Source organism: Colletotrichum acutatum, assembly GCF_030867785.1.
Source record: "Colletotrichum acutatum strain CBS 112980 chromosome Unknown BDZ83scaffold_78, whole genome shotgun sequence".
Classification (NCBI taxonomy): Eukaryota; Fungi; Ascomycota; class Sordariomycetes; order Glomerellales; family Glomerellaceae; genus Colletotrichum; species Colletotrichum acutatum.
Window position 1 is genome coordinate 110,985 of NW_026849072.1, and position 20,757 is coordinate 131,741.

Here is a 20,757-nt window from a genome sequence, read left to right on the forward strand (position 1 = left end):
AACCTGGAAATGAGCGTGGGATGGAAATCTCACAAGTCATAACCTTTCAAGCTTACGGATGGCGACGAGGAACTTGTGTGTAAGACGCCCAAAGCGACCAACACACCTGGCGCTGCCCCCCTTCAGCCACATCAGGATCCGCTCAGGATGGGCGGGGGGGGGGGTCTCTTGGTCGTTTCCTTTGTGTGCTGCAAGCGCGGTAGCTTGTCTAGTCTGCGCTTCTGATAAAGCTCTTCAGCCAGCGAACACACACACACACATACGCACACACGCATATACGCCCATACAAAGACAACCAGTGGTAGATCAACAATCCATATCTTTATTCTGCAGCACTCCTCATCTCCCCTGTATCTCCTTGTCAGTCTACCGTCGCACCGGGAGTTGTCACACGCCCGGCATACGCACAGGTCACTGATAGCCCTACCCACAGGGCCGAGCCGTCTTGAGCTAGGCAGCTCGCGCCAACACGCCGTCATCATCCACGAATGAAAGATTCCATATTTCATCATCGATACACGAAGCTCTGGCGACCTTTCTGGATTGTGCTGCAGAATTGCTCGACATTTCCCACCAGCTGAGTAATTGCTGCAATCTTACAGGCCAGGAGATCTGCAGCCGACCCCGTGTCAACCCCTCGCATTACCCCCATGGCATGTTGCCCAGCACCCAACTAAGGAACCACGCCGTTACATGACCGGATCTGTGAATCATCACTTGTCTTATTGGACGAAGACCTGTCCCAGCGCGTGGTCTCTTGGACCTCTAGCTGCAGGTCCATCTTGATCTGGACTCGGGCGCATTGACCGTCGTGCGCTTCCCGTTGAAAAGAGGGCCCCGACTAATACCTGGATACCCTTTGTAATGCTATGGTTAACGAAGGCTTTGTGCATCGGACCACTTCTTGCAGCTTTCTAGGAGAGCTACTGAGATTTTCTCATCAGTTTGGGAATAGCATCTTTTCTTGTTGAACGACGACGAGGCCAACATGACCGACCCTGAGCTGGAGTCCCAGCTCTCTATCCTAAATCCTCGACCAACTCGGATCGCGGGACCTCGCCTCCTTCACCAACTTGTGCAGCTTACATCAGATGAATCGCTGCCAGCGATTCATTCACTCAATAGCCATGGACAAGAGTCGACTCTCTCTTACGCTCAGTTCCATGATGCCGCGGATGCCCTAGCAGCTCGGATCTCTCGTTTGGCTGCGATATACTCCGTGTCGGATGATTTCGTTATACCGATACTCATTCCCCAATGCTCACATCTTTATATTGCGATGCTGGCCATCCTTAAAGCCGGCGGTGCTTTTTGCCCTTTGCATCTAGATGCACCTCCTGAGAGAGTCAGATTCATCCTCCAAGACGTATCGGCGAAAGTTGTGCTTGTCACCCGGGACTTGGTATCAAAGATTCCCCGTGACGATGCGGAGAGGGTTGTCTTAGTCGTCGACGAGGAGGTCACTGATGATCCGAATTCATCACCAAGGCCCACAATCAGGCATATTGAGCCTCAACATCTTTCCTATGTCATGTACACTTCTGGGTCGACCGGCACGCCAAAAGGCGTTGGAGTCTCGCACGACGCTGCAACACAGAGTCTTCTCGCCCATGATCGGCATATTCCAAATTTCAGGCGTTTCCTTCAATTTGCCTCGCCGACCTTCGATGTATCAGTATTCGAAATTTTCTTCCCTCTTCTACGTGGATCAACATTAGTTACGTGCGATCGTGGTCGCATGCTTAACGATCTTCCTGATGTCATCAGGACTTTGCAGGTAGATGCATGCGAGTTGACGCCTACAGTCGCGGGCAGTCTACTTCGCTCGCGGCAGAATGCTCCCTGTCTAAAGCTCCTTCTGACGATTGGTGAGATGTTGACAGAGTCCGTTGTTCGCGAGTTTGGCGGCATTGACGTTTCGGAAAGCATGCTATGGGGCATGTATGGCCCAACCGAGGCTGCAATCCACTGGTAAGTGATTGTATGTCTTTATCGAAATCGTAAAAACTAACCCTTCGTAGCACACTTAGACCAAGATACCCTACGGATTGTCCCTCTTCGAATATCGGGTTTCCTCTGGATTCCGTCTCGTGTTTTGTCGCAGCTATCCCCGAAGACGGCTCCCCCTTCAACTTCAACATACTTCGAAAGGGGGAACTCGGCGAGCTTGTCGTAGGAGGATATCAACTCGCCAACGGCTATCTCAACAGACCAGAACAGACGAATGCGGCATTTTTTGATACTCCTTATGGCCGCGTATACCGCACCGGAGACAAAGCCGTTATAAACTCAGATGGAACTATGAATTGCCTCGGGAGGATATCTGACGGCCAAGTCAAGCTGCGCGGCCAGAGAATTGAGCTCGGCGAAGTGGAGCAAGCCGCAATGCGAACCACCGGTTGTCACAGTGCTGTTGCCATGGTCCTTGGGGGGATTTTGGTTGCGTTTTGCGCCATTGACGAAGGATTCGTCCCGGGAGATTATGTGGAAGACATTCTCAACACTTGCCGTACGTGGCTACCGTCTTTCATGGTCCCCGGCGACGTCGTTATCAAGACAAGCTTCCCCAGGTTGCCCTCCGGCAAAGTGGACCGGAAACAACTCAAGAACGAATACACAACGACGGCATCGACACTATCGCAACCCAAAGCCCATTTTGAAGCGGCCAGTCCACTACAACAGGAGATGTTGTCAATTGTATCAAACTTTCTCGGTTCTCGAGTTTCTCCATCAGCTTCGCCTGCCTCCATAGGCATTGATTCTCTAAAGGCCATCAGACTTGCTTCAGCTTTACGAGAAGGCGGTTTCCAGGCATCGGCAGCGGATATCCTCAGTTCCAAGACACTTTCAGCCCTGGTCACCTCTCTACAAGCATCGGGATCAACCTCTTCAACAGACCAAGAACACCACATGGTTGACCTCAACGATCCCTGCGAGATACGATTCGACGAGGTGCTGAAGCAACGAGCCGACGTGACTTTTTTGAAAGACGATATCGCACGCCTTCAAGCGTGCACACCTCTGCAAAATTCGATGCTAGCAGAGACATCCGTCAATCCACAGGCCTACTGTAACTGGATCAAGCTTGAATTTCCGGCGAAGACTACGACGCAGGAAGTTTTGCAGTGGACGTACCAGATCGCACAGAGCAATGAGATCTTACGGTCAGGGTTCGTGTCATTTGATGATAGGTTCGCACAAATCATCTACAGCAAGCTTCCTCAGTCTACTGTTCAAATTGTCCCCCAACTGGACGAGAGTTATTGTCTGGCTTCCGATGAGAATTACTTGCGTCCTCTCAAAGTCCAAATTCTGGAAACTCAGCAAGGTCTTGGGCCAATCGTGCTCTTCCAAATGCATCACGCCCTCTATGACGGATGGTCGGTCGACTTGTTGATCAAAGACTTTTCCACACTGGCCACCGGTGGAGTACCCGAAACCAGACCGCAGTTCCAAGACGTTTCCAAATTCTATGCGGAACCTGCAAATAAAGACCGCATGGATGAGGCGCGTGAATTCTGGGCGGATCACCTGCTTGGTTGGCAACGACATAACCTACCGCGTCTCATGGGTCGCCCAGCTGATACTGTCGAGACTCGGACTGCAGTTAGGACAATGAACATTTCGCAAAGTGCCCTGCAGAAGGCCGCAACACGGCTTCAATGCCACCCTCAAGTTTTCTTTCAAGCCGCTACACTATGGCTCTGGGCCGGGTTGCAAGGAGAGACGGACCTTGTAATTGGCTCAGTCTCGTCAGGCAGGACCATTGCGGTAACGAGCATTGAGCGCATCATGGGACCTTGTATCATGACAACGCCTCTGCGAGTCAACTTAGCCGGGATTGCGACCATTGCCGACCTCGTTCGCCACATCCAAGCTACGAACCGTGGCGCGCTACAACACGGCATATTGCCGTTGGCGGACATCAAGAGAATCGCAGGCACGAACCTCGGAGATGCTCTCTTCGATGTGCTATTTGTCTACCAAGAGTCTCTCTACAGCCACCAAGCAAAACAGGGGCATGTTCGGGAAATATCTCATCAGGACTTTCTAGAGACCAGCCTTCTGGTTGAAATTGAGCCTTCCGCCGAGAGCTCGGTTTGTCGCGTAACATACCACACCACCGCCTTTACGACAGGACACGCCGAGATTCTGATGGAACAGTTGGATTCGGTGGTTTCACACCTTGTAGTCGAGCCTCAATGCCAAGTGGAAACTATCGGAAAATCACTGTCCCCAGGGCTCACTTCCATCTTCAACGCCCATCCTGCAACTCTCTCTACGGTCCCGGACCTGGCGGCAATGTTTGAGCATTCGGCAAGTGCCACACCCAATGCCACAGCCATCCGATTCGCAAGATCTCTTGATGATGGAGATGTTGACACCATGTCGTACAGCAGCCTGAATACCTCGGCTAACAAAATCGCAAGGCATCTTCATAAGCTAGGCGCGAGAGAGGGCGGCATTGTGGGCATAATTATGGAAAAGTCAATCTGCTTGTATGCCGCCATTCTGGGTATTCTCAAGGCTGGCTGTGCATACTTGCCTCTCTTACCCACCACCCCGAAAGACAGAATCCGGCTCATTTTGACCCAAGCTGAGGTCACAATCTGTCTTGCCGATGCGGCTGTCTCATCAACTCTAGGCGATCTCTCCAGTTGTCAGTTCGTGGATGCCCTGTCAATCGACATGCCCGGCAGCATGGAGAACAACTTGGGTCTGTCGGCAGACCCTTCACGACCAGCGTATGTCATCTATACGTCTGGAACCACAGGCACACCCAAGGGCGTGGTAGTCACACAGAAGAATATCGTGAGCAACCTGGATGTTTTGTCCAGGATATACCCCCATAGCAACGCTTCTCGTTTCCTGCAAGCATGTTCACAGGCGTTTGATGTCTCAGTCTTTGAGATTTTCTTTACTTGGAAGGTTGGAGCATGTTTGTGCACTGGTACCAATGATACCCTTTTCCAGGACTTGGAGCGTGCCATCCAGTTTTTGGGATGCACTCATCTCAGCATGACCCCGACGGTTGCTTCTTTGGTCAACCCTTGCAATGTGCCCGCAGTAAATTTTCTTGTTACTGCCGGCGAACCCATGACTGCACATGTTGCAGAGAAATGGACCGGCTTCCTATATCAAGGTATGTTTCACACTGCTTTCCAGGCCTTGATTTTGAGCTAACTAGTCTTGTAGGATACGGCCCAGCTGAAACCACAAATATTTGCACCGTCAAAAAGATGAAGCCTGGAGACTTCATCGACCATCTTGGTTTTTCATTTGACAACACTTCGACCTTTGTTCTCGGTTCTACATCGAATGAAGCAGTTCCAATTGGCTGTGTTGGAGAGCTCTGCTTCGGAGGAGACCAAGTAGCAGCTGGCTATCTGGGGATGAAGAGTCTCACTGATTCCAAGTTTCTCGACCACCCGCAATTCGGTAGAATCTACCGATCAGGCGACATGGGACGAATGCTTGAAGATAGATCTTTGATGGTCCTTGGACGCATGGATGACCAACTGAAATTGCGTGGACAGCGAATTGACACTGGCGAAATTGGCAGCATCCTCACGACCTCAAGCATTGCTACGTCAAGCGCGGCAGTCATCGTCAGCAACGCAACCACAACCGCGTCTCAATTAGCTGTGTTCTATGTACCCGCTCAACAATCCCATGATGACTTCAGGACCTTGCCTATCGACGAAGGACTGTTCCAAGCAAACAACACCCTTCTCGGCCGCCTTCGATCCCGCGTACCTGCCTACATGGTCCCAAGCTACCTGATCCCAATCAGTTCCGTGCCATTGACGTCTAGTGGCAAGATTGATAGAGCCAGGCTGCAAGCATCGTTCCGCGGCTTAGATCGAGACTATATCAACCGCGCTGCAGGCTCTCTCCAGCAGAAGGAAGATGAAAAGTTCTGGTCTGAAGAGGAGCGAACAATCAGAATGGCGATGTCCCAGACGACCAAAGTAGCAGTGGATGAAATTGCTCGATGGCAGCCTTTTGCTGCTCTTGGGCTAGACTCTATATCTGCGATTTCACTTGCGAGGTCTTTACAAGCTTCTTTCAGCCGAAGAGTGCCGGTCTCGATGATCCTTCGGGCAGGCTGCATAGCTCGTTTAGCCCAGGAGATACTTTCCGACGCATCTATCACCTTCTCAAGCACAATCTCTAGGGCTTCCACGCTGTTTCCACGGGAATTTGTTGAGGAAGTAAAGAGAGACTTCGAAAAAGATGGGAAAACGGTTTCTTCGGTTCTGCCATGCACCCCGCTTCAAGAGGCCATGCTTTCGTCAACGACAGGGTCATCCTACTCAAATCAGATGATCTTCAGACTACACATTTCTGATACAGACATGAAGGGCCACTGGGAGCATATGCACCACCGACATGACATTCTCCGGACTTGTTTTGTGTCGACCAGAGATCCACAACGTGCCGTTGCGCAAGTTGTACTAGACTCTCTTCCCATGACGTGGGGTCTGATCGTGGGAGGCAGTCTAGAAGAAGCAGCCAGTCAACACGTGGAAGGGTTGCCCGGTGCAGTGGACTCGAGAATCCCACCAGTTTCACTCGCTATCCTAAGGGTAACAGGAGATGTCTACCTCTCATTCGCCTGTCACCACGCGCTCTATGACGGCGTGGCAATGGAGGCACTCCTCGCCGAGGTAGAGCAGCTCGCAGTCGGCAAGAGTCTCCCAGCTCCGTTGGAGTACGAGCCTATTCTTGCAGAGATTCTTCAGTTACCCGATGGAACAAGCAGTTTCTGGCAGAATCACTTTGAAGCGTTCAAGCCCGCTCAGCACATTCTCTCAGTTGGGGGCTCTCAACTTCCTGGGTCAGCCACCACTATTGTCACTTCAAAGCCGCTTGTTATGTCCCTCAGCCAGATGCAAGTAATGTGCAAGATTTCGGGCGTTTCGGTGCTATCATACTTCCAAACAGCATGGTCTGTATTCCTTGCTCTGGTGTATGAGGAGTCAGATATTTGCTTTGGAAACGTCATGAGCGGCAGGGCTTTGGCAGTGGACGGCATTGACCGTTTAGTCGCTCCTTGTTTCAATACTTTACCTGTCAGAGTTGAAGTCCCCCCATCAACGGAAAGCGTAGCTCTCCTCAAGACATTCCAGAACATCAATCCTCGCCTATTGGAGCATCAATTCACCCCCTTGCGCTCAATTCAAAATCAGGTTTCAAAGAGTGGTAGACAGCTATTTGACTCGCTTCTCCTCCTTCAGCAACCTAGGCCAAATCGTGCTTCTGGCATCTGGGAACTAATTGAGGATAATGGTACCATGGATGTAAGTCATGATCTCGATGGCCGACCAAATTTTGTGAGCGAAGGAAAAGCTAATGAAAAATGTACAGGTACCTCTCGTTTGCGAATTGGTCCCGTCTCCGGTCCGTGACCTGATAATCGTCAGACTTCACTCTAACAGGTATGTCGCAGATCGTCAGCTGGCATGAAGAATGGTGGACTAACCTCAAGTGCAGTCCTTTTATGACACAAGAAGCAGCCATGGGACTGCTCGACACGTTTTTGTTTGTTGCTCAATACATAGCGACCCACCCTGCTTCCAGTGTTCCTACGCGAGATCATTTGCCGCCAGAATCAAGGCGGGACCTTGAACGTCTCAAAGTCGAGAAGATTTCAGATACCGCCGAGCAGTCAGACGTAGACGTAGGTTCCGCTACCGAAGAGTGGAGCCAAGATGAAGATCAGCTCCGATCGATCATCTCCGAGCTCTCAAAGGTTCCGGCCTCAAACATTGGCAAAACCACAACCATCTTCCAGCTGGGCCTTGACAGCATCAATGCAGTGCAACTTGCAGCCATGATGCGGGAGAGAGGTCTGGAGTTATCTGCCTTGGACGTCATTGAATTTCCTACTTGCGCAAAACTGGCCACTCGACTACATATTGTACCCGCGCAGACTACCAGTCAATACGACTTTACGAAGTTCGACCGAGAAGTCAGGGACTCTTCAGCTGGTGAATTCGACAAGATTCTGCCATGTTCACCTCTACAATCCGCTATGCTGAACGACTTTATCCAGTCAGAGGGTAAAGACTACCTGAATTACATGTCTTTTGCGCTCAACGAAGACATTTCTGTTGATCTACTTCAGAAGGCGTGGACTGCTTTGCTCGACCACCATGAGATCCTGAGGACAGGGTTCATCTCCACACAACATCGAGATGCCTCTTTTGCAATGGTGCAGATCCCGGCCACACGCTGCCATCTACGTCTCACGGTTCACAATAATGCGCCCGAGTCGTTCAGTGTCACAAAGTGGAAACTAGATACTGCGCACGAGATTTTGAGCTCAATGCAGCAACCCCCTTGGGCCGTAGCTCTCGAATCAGCGAATTCAGGCGTAACAATGCATCTGATCATGCACCATGCGCTCTACGATGCATACTCATTGCAATTGCTCCTTCGGGATCTATCATTATATATCTCCGGAAAGCCCATGTTACAACATATCTCTCTCGAGAATGGTCTCTCGGAAATTCTTCAGGCTTCTCTTGAAACTAGTCAAGCAGAAACTTTCTGGAAACAAAAGGCTGCTCAAGTTGTTGTCAATCGTTTCCCAACCCTGACGCCCCTGATGGAAAAGTCTCCCGAATCGATGGTTGTCAAGCGCTTTTCTAGTATGGACTTCACCCGACTGTCCAGAAACGCAAAGAGAGTCGGCGTATCAATCCAGGGTGTCCTGCAAGCCACTTGGACTCGCATTCTGTCCGCGTATCTAGGCGAAGAAGATGTAGTGTTCGGCATCGTCTTGTCTGGTCGCATGAGCGATGAGACGAAGAACATTGTTCTCCCATGCATCACTACTTTGCCTGTCATCGCGCATAACAAATCATCAAACTCCGAGCTTGTCCAACAGATGCTTGACTACAACAATCAGCTTCTGAAGCATCAAAATGCTCCCTTGGCACAAGTTCAGAGATGGCTTGGATATCCAAACACGAGGGTTTTTGACACTCTACTTGTGTATCAACGAATGCCAACTGACGCCGCTCCCAACTTCCCGGGGGAAGTTGTCAGCGAAGAAGGCAACTTGGATTATCCAGTTTCGTTTGAAGTCGAGCCACTCCCCGACGGAAAGGTCCAGTTGCGTCTGTCCTTCAAAACCGATATTTTGCCTAAGACTCAGGCACTTCATTTACTGGACCAATTCGATGCCGTACTAAGACATCTCGTCCAGTGCCCGGAAAAGACCGCAGTTGACCTATGGACCACTGACCCTTCAATTTTCTCCATCATACCTCCCTTGGAGCCTACGATTCATTCCAAAGAACCTTTCCTCCACAGCTTTGTCGAGACCAAGGCTGAGACTCACCCCGACAAGATTGCCCTAGAATTTGTAACCGGTTTCAACGGCGAGACCCCGATCTCTAGACAATGGTCTTTCCGAGAGCTCAACGAGAAGGGAAACCAGGTCGCGCATGTTTTGTCACCTCACGCAAAAGTCGGCGAGACTATTGCAATTCACTTTGATAAGTGCCCAGAGGCCTGCTTCGCGATTCTTGGAATTCTCAAATCGGGCTGCGCTTTTCTAGCCTTGGACCCGTCGGCTCCCAAAGCGAGAAAGGAGTTCATTCTCAAAGACTCTGGCGCTTTGGCGCTATTGACTAATGTCGAGATTGACTTTGCTGTCGAGCAGCCTATCATCCATATAGACGACACTGCACTGAGTCACCAGCCCAGGCAATTCAATTCCCCTGAAGGTCTGAGCGTGCAAGACAATTCTTATTGTCTGTACACATCTGGCACTACTGGAACGCCCAAAGGATGCGAGATAACACACGAGAATGCAGTCCAGGCCATGAAGGCATTCCAGAGGCTGTTTGATGGACACTGGGACGAGACGTCCAAATGGTTGCAGTTTGCATCGTTTCACTTCGATGTGTCTGTTTTAGAACAGTACTGGAGTTGGTCGGTGGGGATGACTCTGGTCGGAGCGCCCAGAGATTTGATTCTTGACGACCTCGCCGGTACGATTCAGCGCCTCGGCATTACGCACATCGATTTGACGCCCAGTTTGGCTCGTCTTCTTGATCCAGTCGAAGTTCCAAGTCTTTCAAGAGGAGTCTTCATCACCGGAGGAGAAGCTCTCAAACAGGAAATCCTTGATGTTTGGGGCCCTGTTGGTGTCATCTACAACGCATATGGCCCAACTGAAGCAACAATTGGGGTGACTATGTATCAACGTGTACCACAGAACGGAAGGGCATCGAATATTGGCAAACAATTCGACAACGTTGGATCATACGTCTTGCATCCAGGCACAGACATTCCCGTCATGAAAGGCGGTGTCGGGGAACTCTGTGTTTCCGGGAAACTTGTTGGCAAGGGTTACTTGAAGCGACCTGAATTGACTCATGAGCGATTTCCCTTCCTGGAAAGACACGGAGAACGTGTCTACCGCACAGGAGACCTGGTCAGAGTATTGCACGATGGCTGTTTTGACTTTCTTGGCCGTGCTGATGACCAAGTCAAGCTCAGAGGTCAGCGCTTGGAAATAGGAGAGATCAACCACTCGATTCGAACTCGGGTTCGTCAGGTTAGCGATGTCGCTACTTTGGTGACCAAGCACGGCAGTCTCGACAAGGATCTCTTGGTCACGTTCTTCAGCTGTAATTCAACAGGTGCTTCGAAGAGCGAACTCCAGGTTTTGAGCGAAGCAAACACTGCAACCCTCGTCCGTTCTGTACAGAAAGCCTGCAGAGATACTCTACCGGGATACATGGTTCCTTCGTACATCTTCCAGGTACCGAGAATACCTCTTTCTCCAAACAACAAGGCAGACATTAAACAGCTCAATCAACTTTTCCGCACGCTCACCCCTGAGAAATTGGTGCAACTGTCACCATCTTCAAGCGCAGCTTCTGAGCCAATCAACGACACTCAACGACTGGTCCTATCAACGACGGGAGAGTTTCTGGGCGAGGATACGAGTATATCTCTATCAAGCAATATTTTTGACCTCGGTGTGGACTCTATCTCAGCCTTAAGGTTGTCACGCCAACTGCGCAAGAATGGTCTCATTGGAGCGTCGCCGCAGGTCATTCTTCGAAACCCGGGTCTGGGAGATCTGGCTGAGGCTTTGCAAGAGAGCCAGTCTTCGAATGAAAGGAATGGTGTTCAAGAGGCACGCCAGCTCATTCATGCATTTGAACACAGATACCGGTCCTTGGCCGTCCAGGAGCTTGGATTGACAGATGATCGAGACATAGCGTACGTTGCACCATGCACGCCTCTCCAAGAAGGGATGCTTTCGCGCTTCATGTCAGATCAGGACGAAGGTGCCTACTTCACTGCGTTCCGCCTCAGACTTGCGCCAGCAGTGTCCATCGCCAAGCTCAAGAACGCCTGCGAGAAGATGGTGAAAGCGCATGCGATCTTACGGACTAGTTTCATCCAAACACCCGCTGGGTTTGCTCAAGTCGCAGTCAAGACCTCTCAGCTCTCATGGAAAGATTTCCGTGATCGTAGCCCCACCGAGATCGAGCCACTACTCTCCAGTGCTCTTCCAGACCTAATACATCAGAACAGTAGGAACGTTTCAAATCCTCTGGAGCTGATTGTTACTCGACTGGGTGAGGAGACCGTCCTTGTTGTCCACATCTTCCATGCGTTGTACGACGGCTCGAGCTTCGAATCCATGCTTCGATGGGTGTCTGCCGAGTATTTGAACAAAGAACACGAGACACCTCCATCTTTCCTGGACACCCTCGCTTATGGTCCTTTGGCAAATTACGATTCTAGCCGCCAGTTCTGGGTTGAGCATCTTAGTGACTGCTCCTTCGATTCCCTTCCCAGGTTGCGCTCAGGAGATTCTGCTGCTATCATCACAAAGACCAAGACTTATTCGGCACGCAATCTGGAGACGTTGCGTAGGTCTCTGAACGTCACTCTGCAGTCGGTTGTGCTTGCTCTGTGGACCTCTGTCTTCAAGAAGCACTTTCCAGGCAACGCTGCTACTGGAGTCATCGTTTCTGGCCGATCTATTGATCTGGAGCAGATCGAGAATACCATCGGCCCGTTGTTCAACACACTTTTATTCTATGCTGGCCTTAAAGAGGGTGACACTTGGTTGTCCCTTATCCAGAAATGTCATGAGTTCAACACCTCCGTGCTGCAATTTCAGCACGTACCGCTGCGTAACATTCAAAAGTGGTGCACAAAGTCTCGAGGCCGTCCCATCTTTGAGAATCTGTTCGTCTTTCAGATCGAAGCACCTCACTCCACAGAGCCATCTGGCATGTGGTCCATCATGGACGACTATAGTGTTTCTGACTACCCCCTGGCCTTCGAAGCATCCGCGACCCCAGATGGCCAGTTGCGCGTCCAGATCGTTGCGCACAGAGACGTAGCCGACGCGGCGACGATGAGCTCTCTGTTCGAAGAAATTGATGACGCCATGGTCGATGTGACATCCAGGGCCACCCACTCTTTGCCTGTTACCGCAAATCCTTCCAGGGAGGCTTCAACAGCGGCATCTCCCCGCACACCATTGACTTCAAGACCTGAGTCCATTGATGGAGAGATTTCGAAAGAATACCAGCTCGACTTGAGCCTGTCAGACTTTGAGTGGAACCCGAATACATTGGCTTTGAGGAAGGAGATTGCCGCCCTGGCTGGTGCTTCCGAAGAAAGCATCACAGAGAACATGGCGCTGCTTCAACTAGGGCTTGACAGCATTGATCTTGTCAAGCTCTCTGCAAGACTCAAACACATCGGCTATGAGCTTACCTTGTCTCAACTTATGCGTGCGCAAACGATCGCTGCGATGTCCAAGATCTTGAACGAGAAGAAGGCAACTTTAGCTGAGGTCGACGACCAATCAGGCTTCGATGAACTCAAGAGTCAGTTATGGAGAGCAGTCGTATCGACTCAATTCAACCTCGACAACGCAGAGGCTGTCTTGCCTCCTACCCCTCTGCAAGAGTCTATGATGGGAGACATGCTACAGTCAGACTTTGTTCAGTACTTCAATCATGACATTTTGGAGCTGGCCGATGGACTAGACCTTGATAAATTTGAAAGAGCCTGGTTGCAAGCTGTGGAACGCTCACCAATCCTACGAACCGTATTCGTTCAGATTGAGGATCCGGACGTGGAACAGACTTTCGCCCAGGTTGTGCTGAAGCCGAACTCTTGCTTGCCGACTTTGGGCAAGTTTGAAGCAAATGGTCAGAACGAGCCGCAAAACATTATCCAACACCACAAGAAGAATGCTCGAGCCGCAAACGGGCAAGGCAACTTACTTCAATTATCCCTCCTATCTACGAGCTCAAGGCCTCTGCTCATTCTATCGATTTCACATGCTCTGTACGACGGCTGGTCATTGGCCCTGCTACACCAAGACGTTGCAGCCGCCTATCGAAACCAATTGGTAGAGCGCCCGCCAGCTGAGCCGTTCCTACGAGACCTGATAAAAACACCAACCGATCAGTCAAGAAAGTTTTGGTCTCGATACCTCGCAAACACTCAGCCATCTCTACTGCCTGAGAGGCAGTCTGCCGACGAACTATCTAGAGACGTCACTCACCGAACAGAGGCTATTTCGAGCATCGGGCAGGAGCAAGTTACTGCATTCTGCAAACGCTATGCTGTCAGCCTGCAGGTTTTGGGTCAAGCATGTTGGGCATCGGTGGTTGCGACTCTGCTCCAGTCTCTTGAGGTCACTTTCGGTGTGGTTCTTGCTGGCCGTGACTCCGAACAATCGCAGGCTCTGGTGTTTCCGACAATGAACACTGTAGCAGTACGTTGCTTCCTTCATGGCTCGACCACGAGCTTTTTGCGCTACCTTCAAGAGACGATGGGCGATATCACGGAGTTCCAAAATTATCCTCTGCGAAAAGCCCAGAGCGCTGCGGGCGGGCGTCTCTTCAACACTCTCTTCATCCTCCAAAAGAGCCCCAACTCAGGATCAGACGACGTCCAGATCATGAAGTCTGTTCAGGGGTCTTCCGCGACCGACTTTGCTGTCTGTGCTGAGTTGGAGATCACTCCCGACACACTCGTTTGGCGCATTGCTGGACAGAATTCCTTTGTGTCCGAAAAGATGACGCAGCAACTACTTCATCATCTTGACAGAGCTCTGATGTTCATTGTCAATACACCTGAAGACAATCTTCTCTGCTTTGAGGGTGACCAGGTTTCGATCTGTCAACTACCAAAATTTCACGCTAAAACAGCGACGACCTCGTCTTCCGGATCAACACCAACAACGAGCCCATCTGGGAATGATGCTGAGTGGACACCGGATGAGAGCACTATACGAAGAGTACTCTCGCGAGCAGCAAATGTAGAACTCGATTCGATCAGCAAGAGCCATACCCTGTACAACCTGGGTCTGGACTCTATCAGCGCCATCAAAGTCGTGACACTTCTGCGCAAAGAGGGTATCAACCTTGGCGTTCGCGTGCTCTTGACTTCCAGCTCGATCAAGGAGATGGCCAGGCATGCCCAGGTAATTCCTCCTAGCTCCGATGCTGCACCAGAAACGCGGGGTATCGCCTCCAGATACAAGCTACCCACTTCTATCAACACGCAAGTGCTCCTTTCCAACGCTGGCTTGTCCAAGTCGTGTGTTGAGGATATTTTGGCTCCACTACCGATGCAAGTCTACATGGTCTCCGCGTGGCAGAATGCAAGGGGCCATGTTTTCTATCCCGAATTCTTCTATCGCCTCAAGGGATCTGTCAATATCGATCAACTGCAGTCAGCGTGGGTTACTCTAGTGGACTCTGAGCCAATTCTTCGAACTTGCTTGGTCGCTACGGGCGAAAGATCATTGCCCTTCATCCAGATCATATTGCGAACTGATCTTGATGGACCTCACAAGCGGATTGTCATTGATGGACAAGATTCAACCATGAAGACAGAACAGTGCTACCCACAAGTGCAACTCAATGCGAAGCAAGAAGACGACGAGTCATGGGAACTGAAGTTACGTATTCACCATTCGCTTTACGACGGCTTCAGCTTGCCGGTTCTCATGCAGAAGTTCCAGGCAATGATCCAGTCAGAAGCTTCTGATGTGGTGGTTGATTTGGGCTCATGGAGGGAGTTCCTTGCTTCAAGCCATGCTGCAGAAGTCAAGCAGAGCAACAAGGCATTTTGGTCCAACTATCTGAACGGTGTTCACCAGACGCCGGGCGATAGTCACGAAGATTTGTCGGACTCCCTGAGCCGAGTATCTCTCCTCAAACGCTCAGTCGTCCCGGAAGTTGGTCGTCTCCAGGAATGTTCTGCGAAAGCCGGCGTGGGACTACCGGCACTTTTCTTCGCCGCCACGGCAAAGGCACTCCATAAGTTCAGAGGTCAGGGAACGAGAGACATTGTCTTTGGTATCTACTATGCCAACAGATCATCGACCGAGGGATTGGCCAACACATTCCCCACGCTCAACCTGGTACCGCTCAAGGTGTCTTTGACAGAAGATCTTGACATCCTCCAGACTGCCAAGAATGTCCAAAACGACTTGCATCACATTTCCTCTCATGTAACTGTCGGACTATGGGAGATCAAGGAATGGACTGGAGTCGAGATTGATTGCTTTGTCAACTTCCTTCATCTTGGTGGTGAAAGCACTAAGGTGCCGGAAATCAGAAACGTTTCGCTGGAGCCGATTCCCAACCTCGGCGAGACGGATGAAGCGAGCAGCAGCAATAGAAACGATGCAGAAGACTGCTCGGCGCGCTGGCTGAATAACAATGCGGTCACAGACGTGTTTCCCGTATGTGCTCCCCTTCGGCTAGAAATGGATGACAAAACATGATTTCTAACATTTCACAGGACGCACTCGATGTTGAAGCCTCGATCAACGCGGGTGGAATGGACATCGGAGTCTTTGGAGCCTCGACGAAGGTATCTCAAAGTACTGCCGATGGTTTGATTGGACTACTCGGTGGTATACTGAAGGATCTGTAAGGGTCGATGGGAGCATTAGATCTCGTTTATCCAGATTCCATGTGTCATTTGATACTTGTAGATTTGCTGTTCTTACTGTTTGACTGTTATTTGTCACAGGAGTCATCGGGGTTTGTTATGTTTTACTTGAGGACTTACTCGCATCATGTTGTTCTGTGCAATTGTTAGAAACTCCAAGATTTTTCTTTTCCACCTACGAGCGTGCCTTACCAGGACGCGACAGCTTCATCTCCAATGCCAAGCCATGTCGTCGTGATCGCAATACTTGACGTACTACCGCAATACGTTGCACCCAAGCTGTCATTTAATCAACGCATCATGGATCACTTCGGCATGGACCGAACCGTCCAGCTGAGTGGCCGAGCCTGCCCGCGACACGTCGAACTGCCTTCTCGAAGGAGATGGGGTTCACACCAATAGCGAATGCCCAAGCATCTTGGCGACTGTTGGCTAATGGCTTGGTTCCGCGTTAGTCGACTAGCAGTCTACGAATCTTGTACTCCGTAGCCTTCTTCAAGCAGAAAGTGCCATTAGCCGTCTTAACCCCGATTGATGCGCTGACAGCCTGCCATTCTCCTCCATCCACTTGCCCAAGTCAGGTAGCCGAAAGTTGCCTCACCGCGCAAATGCGTGAATAAGGAATTTGGGGGTTGAGAACTTGAGCGGTGGTCCATGCAAGGCACGCCCGGATATGAAGACCAGATCGATAAGGTCGTCCCATTGCACTAACGGAGCGATCCCCGAACAGGAAGGTCTGCGGCTAATGCTGACAGGGAATACAGGCATCATCTGCCGAGACCATCACGCGGACCGGGGGGGGGAGAGTTGGCCCATTGGAGTCCGTTAAGTTTGGGATTGGACGCTGTAGCAAATGGTAGGTCTGAAGGATTGAGAAAGTCGAGTCTATTGATAATCGATATTTCGTATGTATCGCGTACCCAAAAATACTAAGGATTGGACTAGAATGGCGAAACACCTCAGCCGGCGGGATGATCACTTCATCTGCCCGATTTCCTATTCCCGTATCCGCCCGCTTGCAGCGAGCTCTGGCCATGTGCTCCTCTATCAAGAAAGTGGCACGGGCAAAGAGTCAAGCTTTCAGATTACTACCTCCTCTATTCGTAGTGATCATTCTGGCGAATGGGCGCTTATTGACCCCTCGCGACGAACAAGTTCTTTTGTTATCCGTACAGCATGCCAATTTGTTGCAATGTATTTTGTCTGCCTTGCGATCCCGACCTTCTGCGTTGAGATGCAGAATTGACCAGAGTTGGCAGCTGAGGTCTTGTCATGACAACATAATTGTTCGATTGCTGACAGGCCCGGGATCAGGTTCTCCCTCCTCCCCCACTCATCAAAAGTCCATCAAGCGTTAGTTATTTTGGTCATGGCGAGTGACTCGGAGAGTCGGGGTGAAGTCGCTTGCCCCTCAATCCATTCCCAATCTCACCTACCTACGCTAGGCGTTACATCAACGGCGGTTCCTGAAAAAGGGCGGCACTGAGTCTGACTCGGCCAGACAAAAGGACCATGATTACGGATAGTTTCCTGGAGAATATCTGCTAGCGGCGCAGATTGAACTGCAGTTTAAGGTATCGATCCCGCTGCGGGCTCTGCGGGGCCTTTCTCCGAGATGATTTGCAGAGTTTATTTGTTACGTGATCGAGCTCTTTGCGCTCACGGCGCTTGTGAGAGGAACGCGATGAGGGAAGCTCCCCCGCGGTGCAACGCTGTGCATGACCACAAGTCGGTTTATGCTTAAGCTTTCTTTTTTATCCTTCAGTTAATTTGACGTCCATCTCTGAGCCGCATTCATTGTACGTTGGAGAAGAAGCTTACTAACCACCTTCCAATGACGAATAGTTCATCCAATATCTTTGGACCCTTGAAGTTCGGTCTTGTCTGCGCCGTTACACGTTTCTAGAGCGGTGGCGCTCTTCACTTGCAGAGAGCATGGAGAAATTCAACCCGAACACCTGCTGCCCAGTGCCGAGTCCCCCATATCGCCAAGAAACAACTGCAAGCTAAGTTGTCGCCAAGACGCCAACGGCGCAAATGAAGCATTAATGTAACCCTCCCGCTGCCCAGTCTCAAGGATGGTAAGAAAACGACCTTCCCTCTTCTCTCATACAGAGATCCGATAAACGCGAGCTTTGGCATTGGAGTTGCGGCCCCTGGGCCACTGGCGGATCACGCAAGCATATCGAGTCGCGCTCGCCATCTTTCGTGGACCCCGTATCGCCAACAACCTCCCGGATAGAGCTCCAATTGTCTTGCGGAGTAATCTTTTTGACCAAGGGCTAGCGATCATGAAGCCCCATATCGTATCCTGCCTGGTCTGACTGCTTGATTGCAACTCAGCCTCTGCAGCAAGGCACTCGGTAACATGCAATTCCGAAGAGGAAGCTCCTTGGCTGCGTTGAGGGGCACAAGTGGATAGTCGGAGTCCGGCCCCTTCGAGTCTAACGGTAGCTCCTCCGGTGCCTCAAACATCACGAGATACTTAAATCGATCATGGTTCGCTCGATTTTTGATGTTTTGAAAGGAGCTCGTTAGGCACTCTCAAGTCCCCAGCCCCTCGTTCCCTCCTCTCCCGCACCTCTCTCAGCCTTCGACCGCCCGCCATGTATCGCTCCATGAAGAGCCTGGCCCTCATCGGCCTCCTGGGCCCGACCTCACAGGTCTTTGCCCATCCGGCCACCAGTCACAACATCGGCCGCCGCGGCGTCGATATCGAGGCCTTCCGTCTTCCCCAGCTTGGCTCTTACACCAACGCTACCCAGACGGAGGCGACCCCGCCCATTGCGCTCCTGAAGCGTGCCAACTACGTCGACACCGCCACCGAGCTCGTCAAGAAGCTTGCGCCCAACGCTGAGTTCCGTGTTGTTGGTGACAACTATGTTGGTACCAACGGCATCGGCCACGTCAACTTCAAGCAGACTGTTCACGGTCTTGACATCGACAACGCCGACTTCAACGTCAACGTATGACAGACCCGCTGCTTGTTCCTCGAATCGCTTTTTGGTATTATTATACTGACATTTACAATCTAGATTGGCAAGGATGGAAAGGTCTTCTCTTATGGCAACAACTTCTTCAAGGGTGACCTCCCCGAGGCCAGCCCTCTGACGAAGCGTGACTTCAAGGACCCCGTTGCCGCTCTCAACGGTGCTAAGGATGTCCTCCAGCTCCCTGTCGAGGCTGCTTCTGCCACCGCCGAGGCTAAGGAGGGCACTGAGGTTTATGCCATTAAGGGAACCTCTGGTGCTGTTTCCGACCCCGAGGCCAAGCTTGTCTACTTCATCCAGGCTGACGGCACTCTGTCCCTCTCTTGGCGTGTCGAGACCGACATCTCTGAGAACTGGCTGTTGACCTATGTCGATGCCGCCACCGGTTCCAAGGTCCAGGGTGTTGTCGACTACGTCTCCGACCTTGCCAACTACCGCGTCTACCCGTGGGGTGTCAACGATCCCACCGAGGGCGACCGTGTCCTGGTCACCGACCCCTGGGATCTCTCTGCCTCGCCTTTGACCTGGCACAGCGACGGCTCTGCCAACTACACCACCACCCGTGGCAACAACGGCATTGCTCAGTCCAACCCCAGCGGCGGCACTGCTTACCTTACCAACTACCGCCCGACCAGCACCTCGTACAACTTCGACTACGAGTACTCCACCAGCCTGACCACCCCCTCCGCCTACATCGATGCCTCCATCGCCCAGCTCTACTACACTGCCAACCACTACCACGACCTGCTGTACACTCTCGGCTTCACCGAGGCCGCCGGTAACTTCCAGATCAACAACCAGGGCAAGGGCGGTGCCGGCAACGACTTTGTCGTCCTCTTCGCCCAGGACGGCTCCGGAACTAACAATGCCAACTTCCTCACTCCCCCCGATGGCACCAACGGCCGCATGCGCATGTACCTCTGGACCCAGTCGACTCCCCGCCGCGACTGCAGCTTCGAGGCCGGCGTCGTCATCCACGAGTACACCCACGGTCTGTCCACTCGCTTGACCGGTGGACCCGCCAACTCCAACTGCCTGAACGCCGTCGAGTCCGGTGGTATGGGTGAGGGCTGGGGTGACTTCTTCGCCACAGCCATCCGTCTCAAGCCCACCGACACCCGTGCTACCGACTACGCCATGGGCGCCTGGGTCTACAACAACCCCGCCGGTATCCGTACCGTTCTCTACTCCACCTCCATGACCACCACTCCCAACACCTACTCCACCATCAACGGCCTCACCAGCGTCCACCGCATCGGTGAGACCTGGGCCACCACTCTCTACGAGGTCCTCTGGAACCTCATCGACAAGCACGGCAAGAACGACGGCCCCAAGCCCGAGTTCGACGCCAACGGTGTCCCCACCGATGGCAAATACTTGACCCTGAAGCTCGTCCTCGACGGCATGGCCCTGTATGTATCCCCATTATTGCTACTCCTTTCAGGCAATAGACTAACAATACCAGGCAACCCTGCTCTCCCAACTTCATCCAGGCTCGTGACGCCATCCTCGACGCCGACAAGGCTCTCACCGGTGGATCCAACCTGTGCGAGCTCTGGACCGCCTTCGCGAAGCGTGGTCTGGGCTCCGATGCTGTCTACAGCTCTTCTGCCCGCCGCGATGGTTTCACCATCCCCACTGGCGTTTGCTAGAGGGAGAATCATGTTCAAATTTGATAGCGTAGATACCAGAATTAGTGTAATGTGTAACGAGACTAAACTCAAAATCTCCAAAGCAACGACCAGCGTGAAATTGAGCAAGCACTATGAAACAAGATTCCCCCCTTCCTCATGAT

The 20,757-nt window shown here is 51.7% G+C and overlaps 2 protein-coding genes across 2 annotated transcripts; both read left to right on the forward strand.

Annotated features, from left to right (window-relative positions):
* Positions 1-988: 988 nt before the first annotated feature.
* Positions 989-15,954, forward strand: BDZ83DRAFT_754314 (amino acid adenylation domain-containing protein; the record flags this gene model as incomplete). The annotated part of the gene is made up of 6 exons (XM_060514465.1): positions 989-1,971; positions 2,022-5,143; positions 5,197-7,304; positions 7,372-7,442; positions 7,498-15,760; positions 15,820-15,954. 6 exons carry the CDS (start codon positions 989-991, stop codon positions 15,952-15,954), a joined length of 14,682 nt encoding a protein of 4,893 aa, XP_060362570.1.
* Positions 15,955-18,590: 2,636 nt separating this feature from the next.
* Positions 18,591-20,614, forward strand: BDZ83DRAFT_582827 (fungalysin metallopeptidase; the record flags this gene model as incomplete). Its single annotated transcript, XM_060505590.1, has 3 exons — positions 18,591-18,938; positions 19,008-20,374; positions 20,428-20,614. The coding sequence occupies 3 exons, from the start codon at positions 18,591-18,593 to the stop codon at positions 20,612-20,614; spliced, it is 1,902 nt and encodes a 633-aa protein (XP_060362571.1).
* Positions 20,615-20,757: the final 143 nt, after the last annotated feature.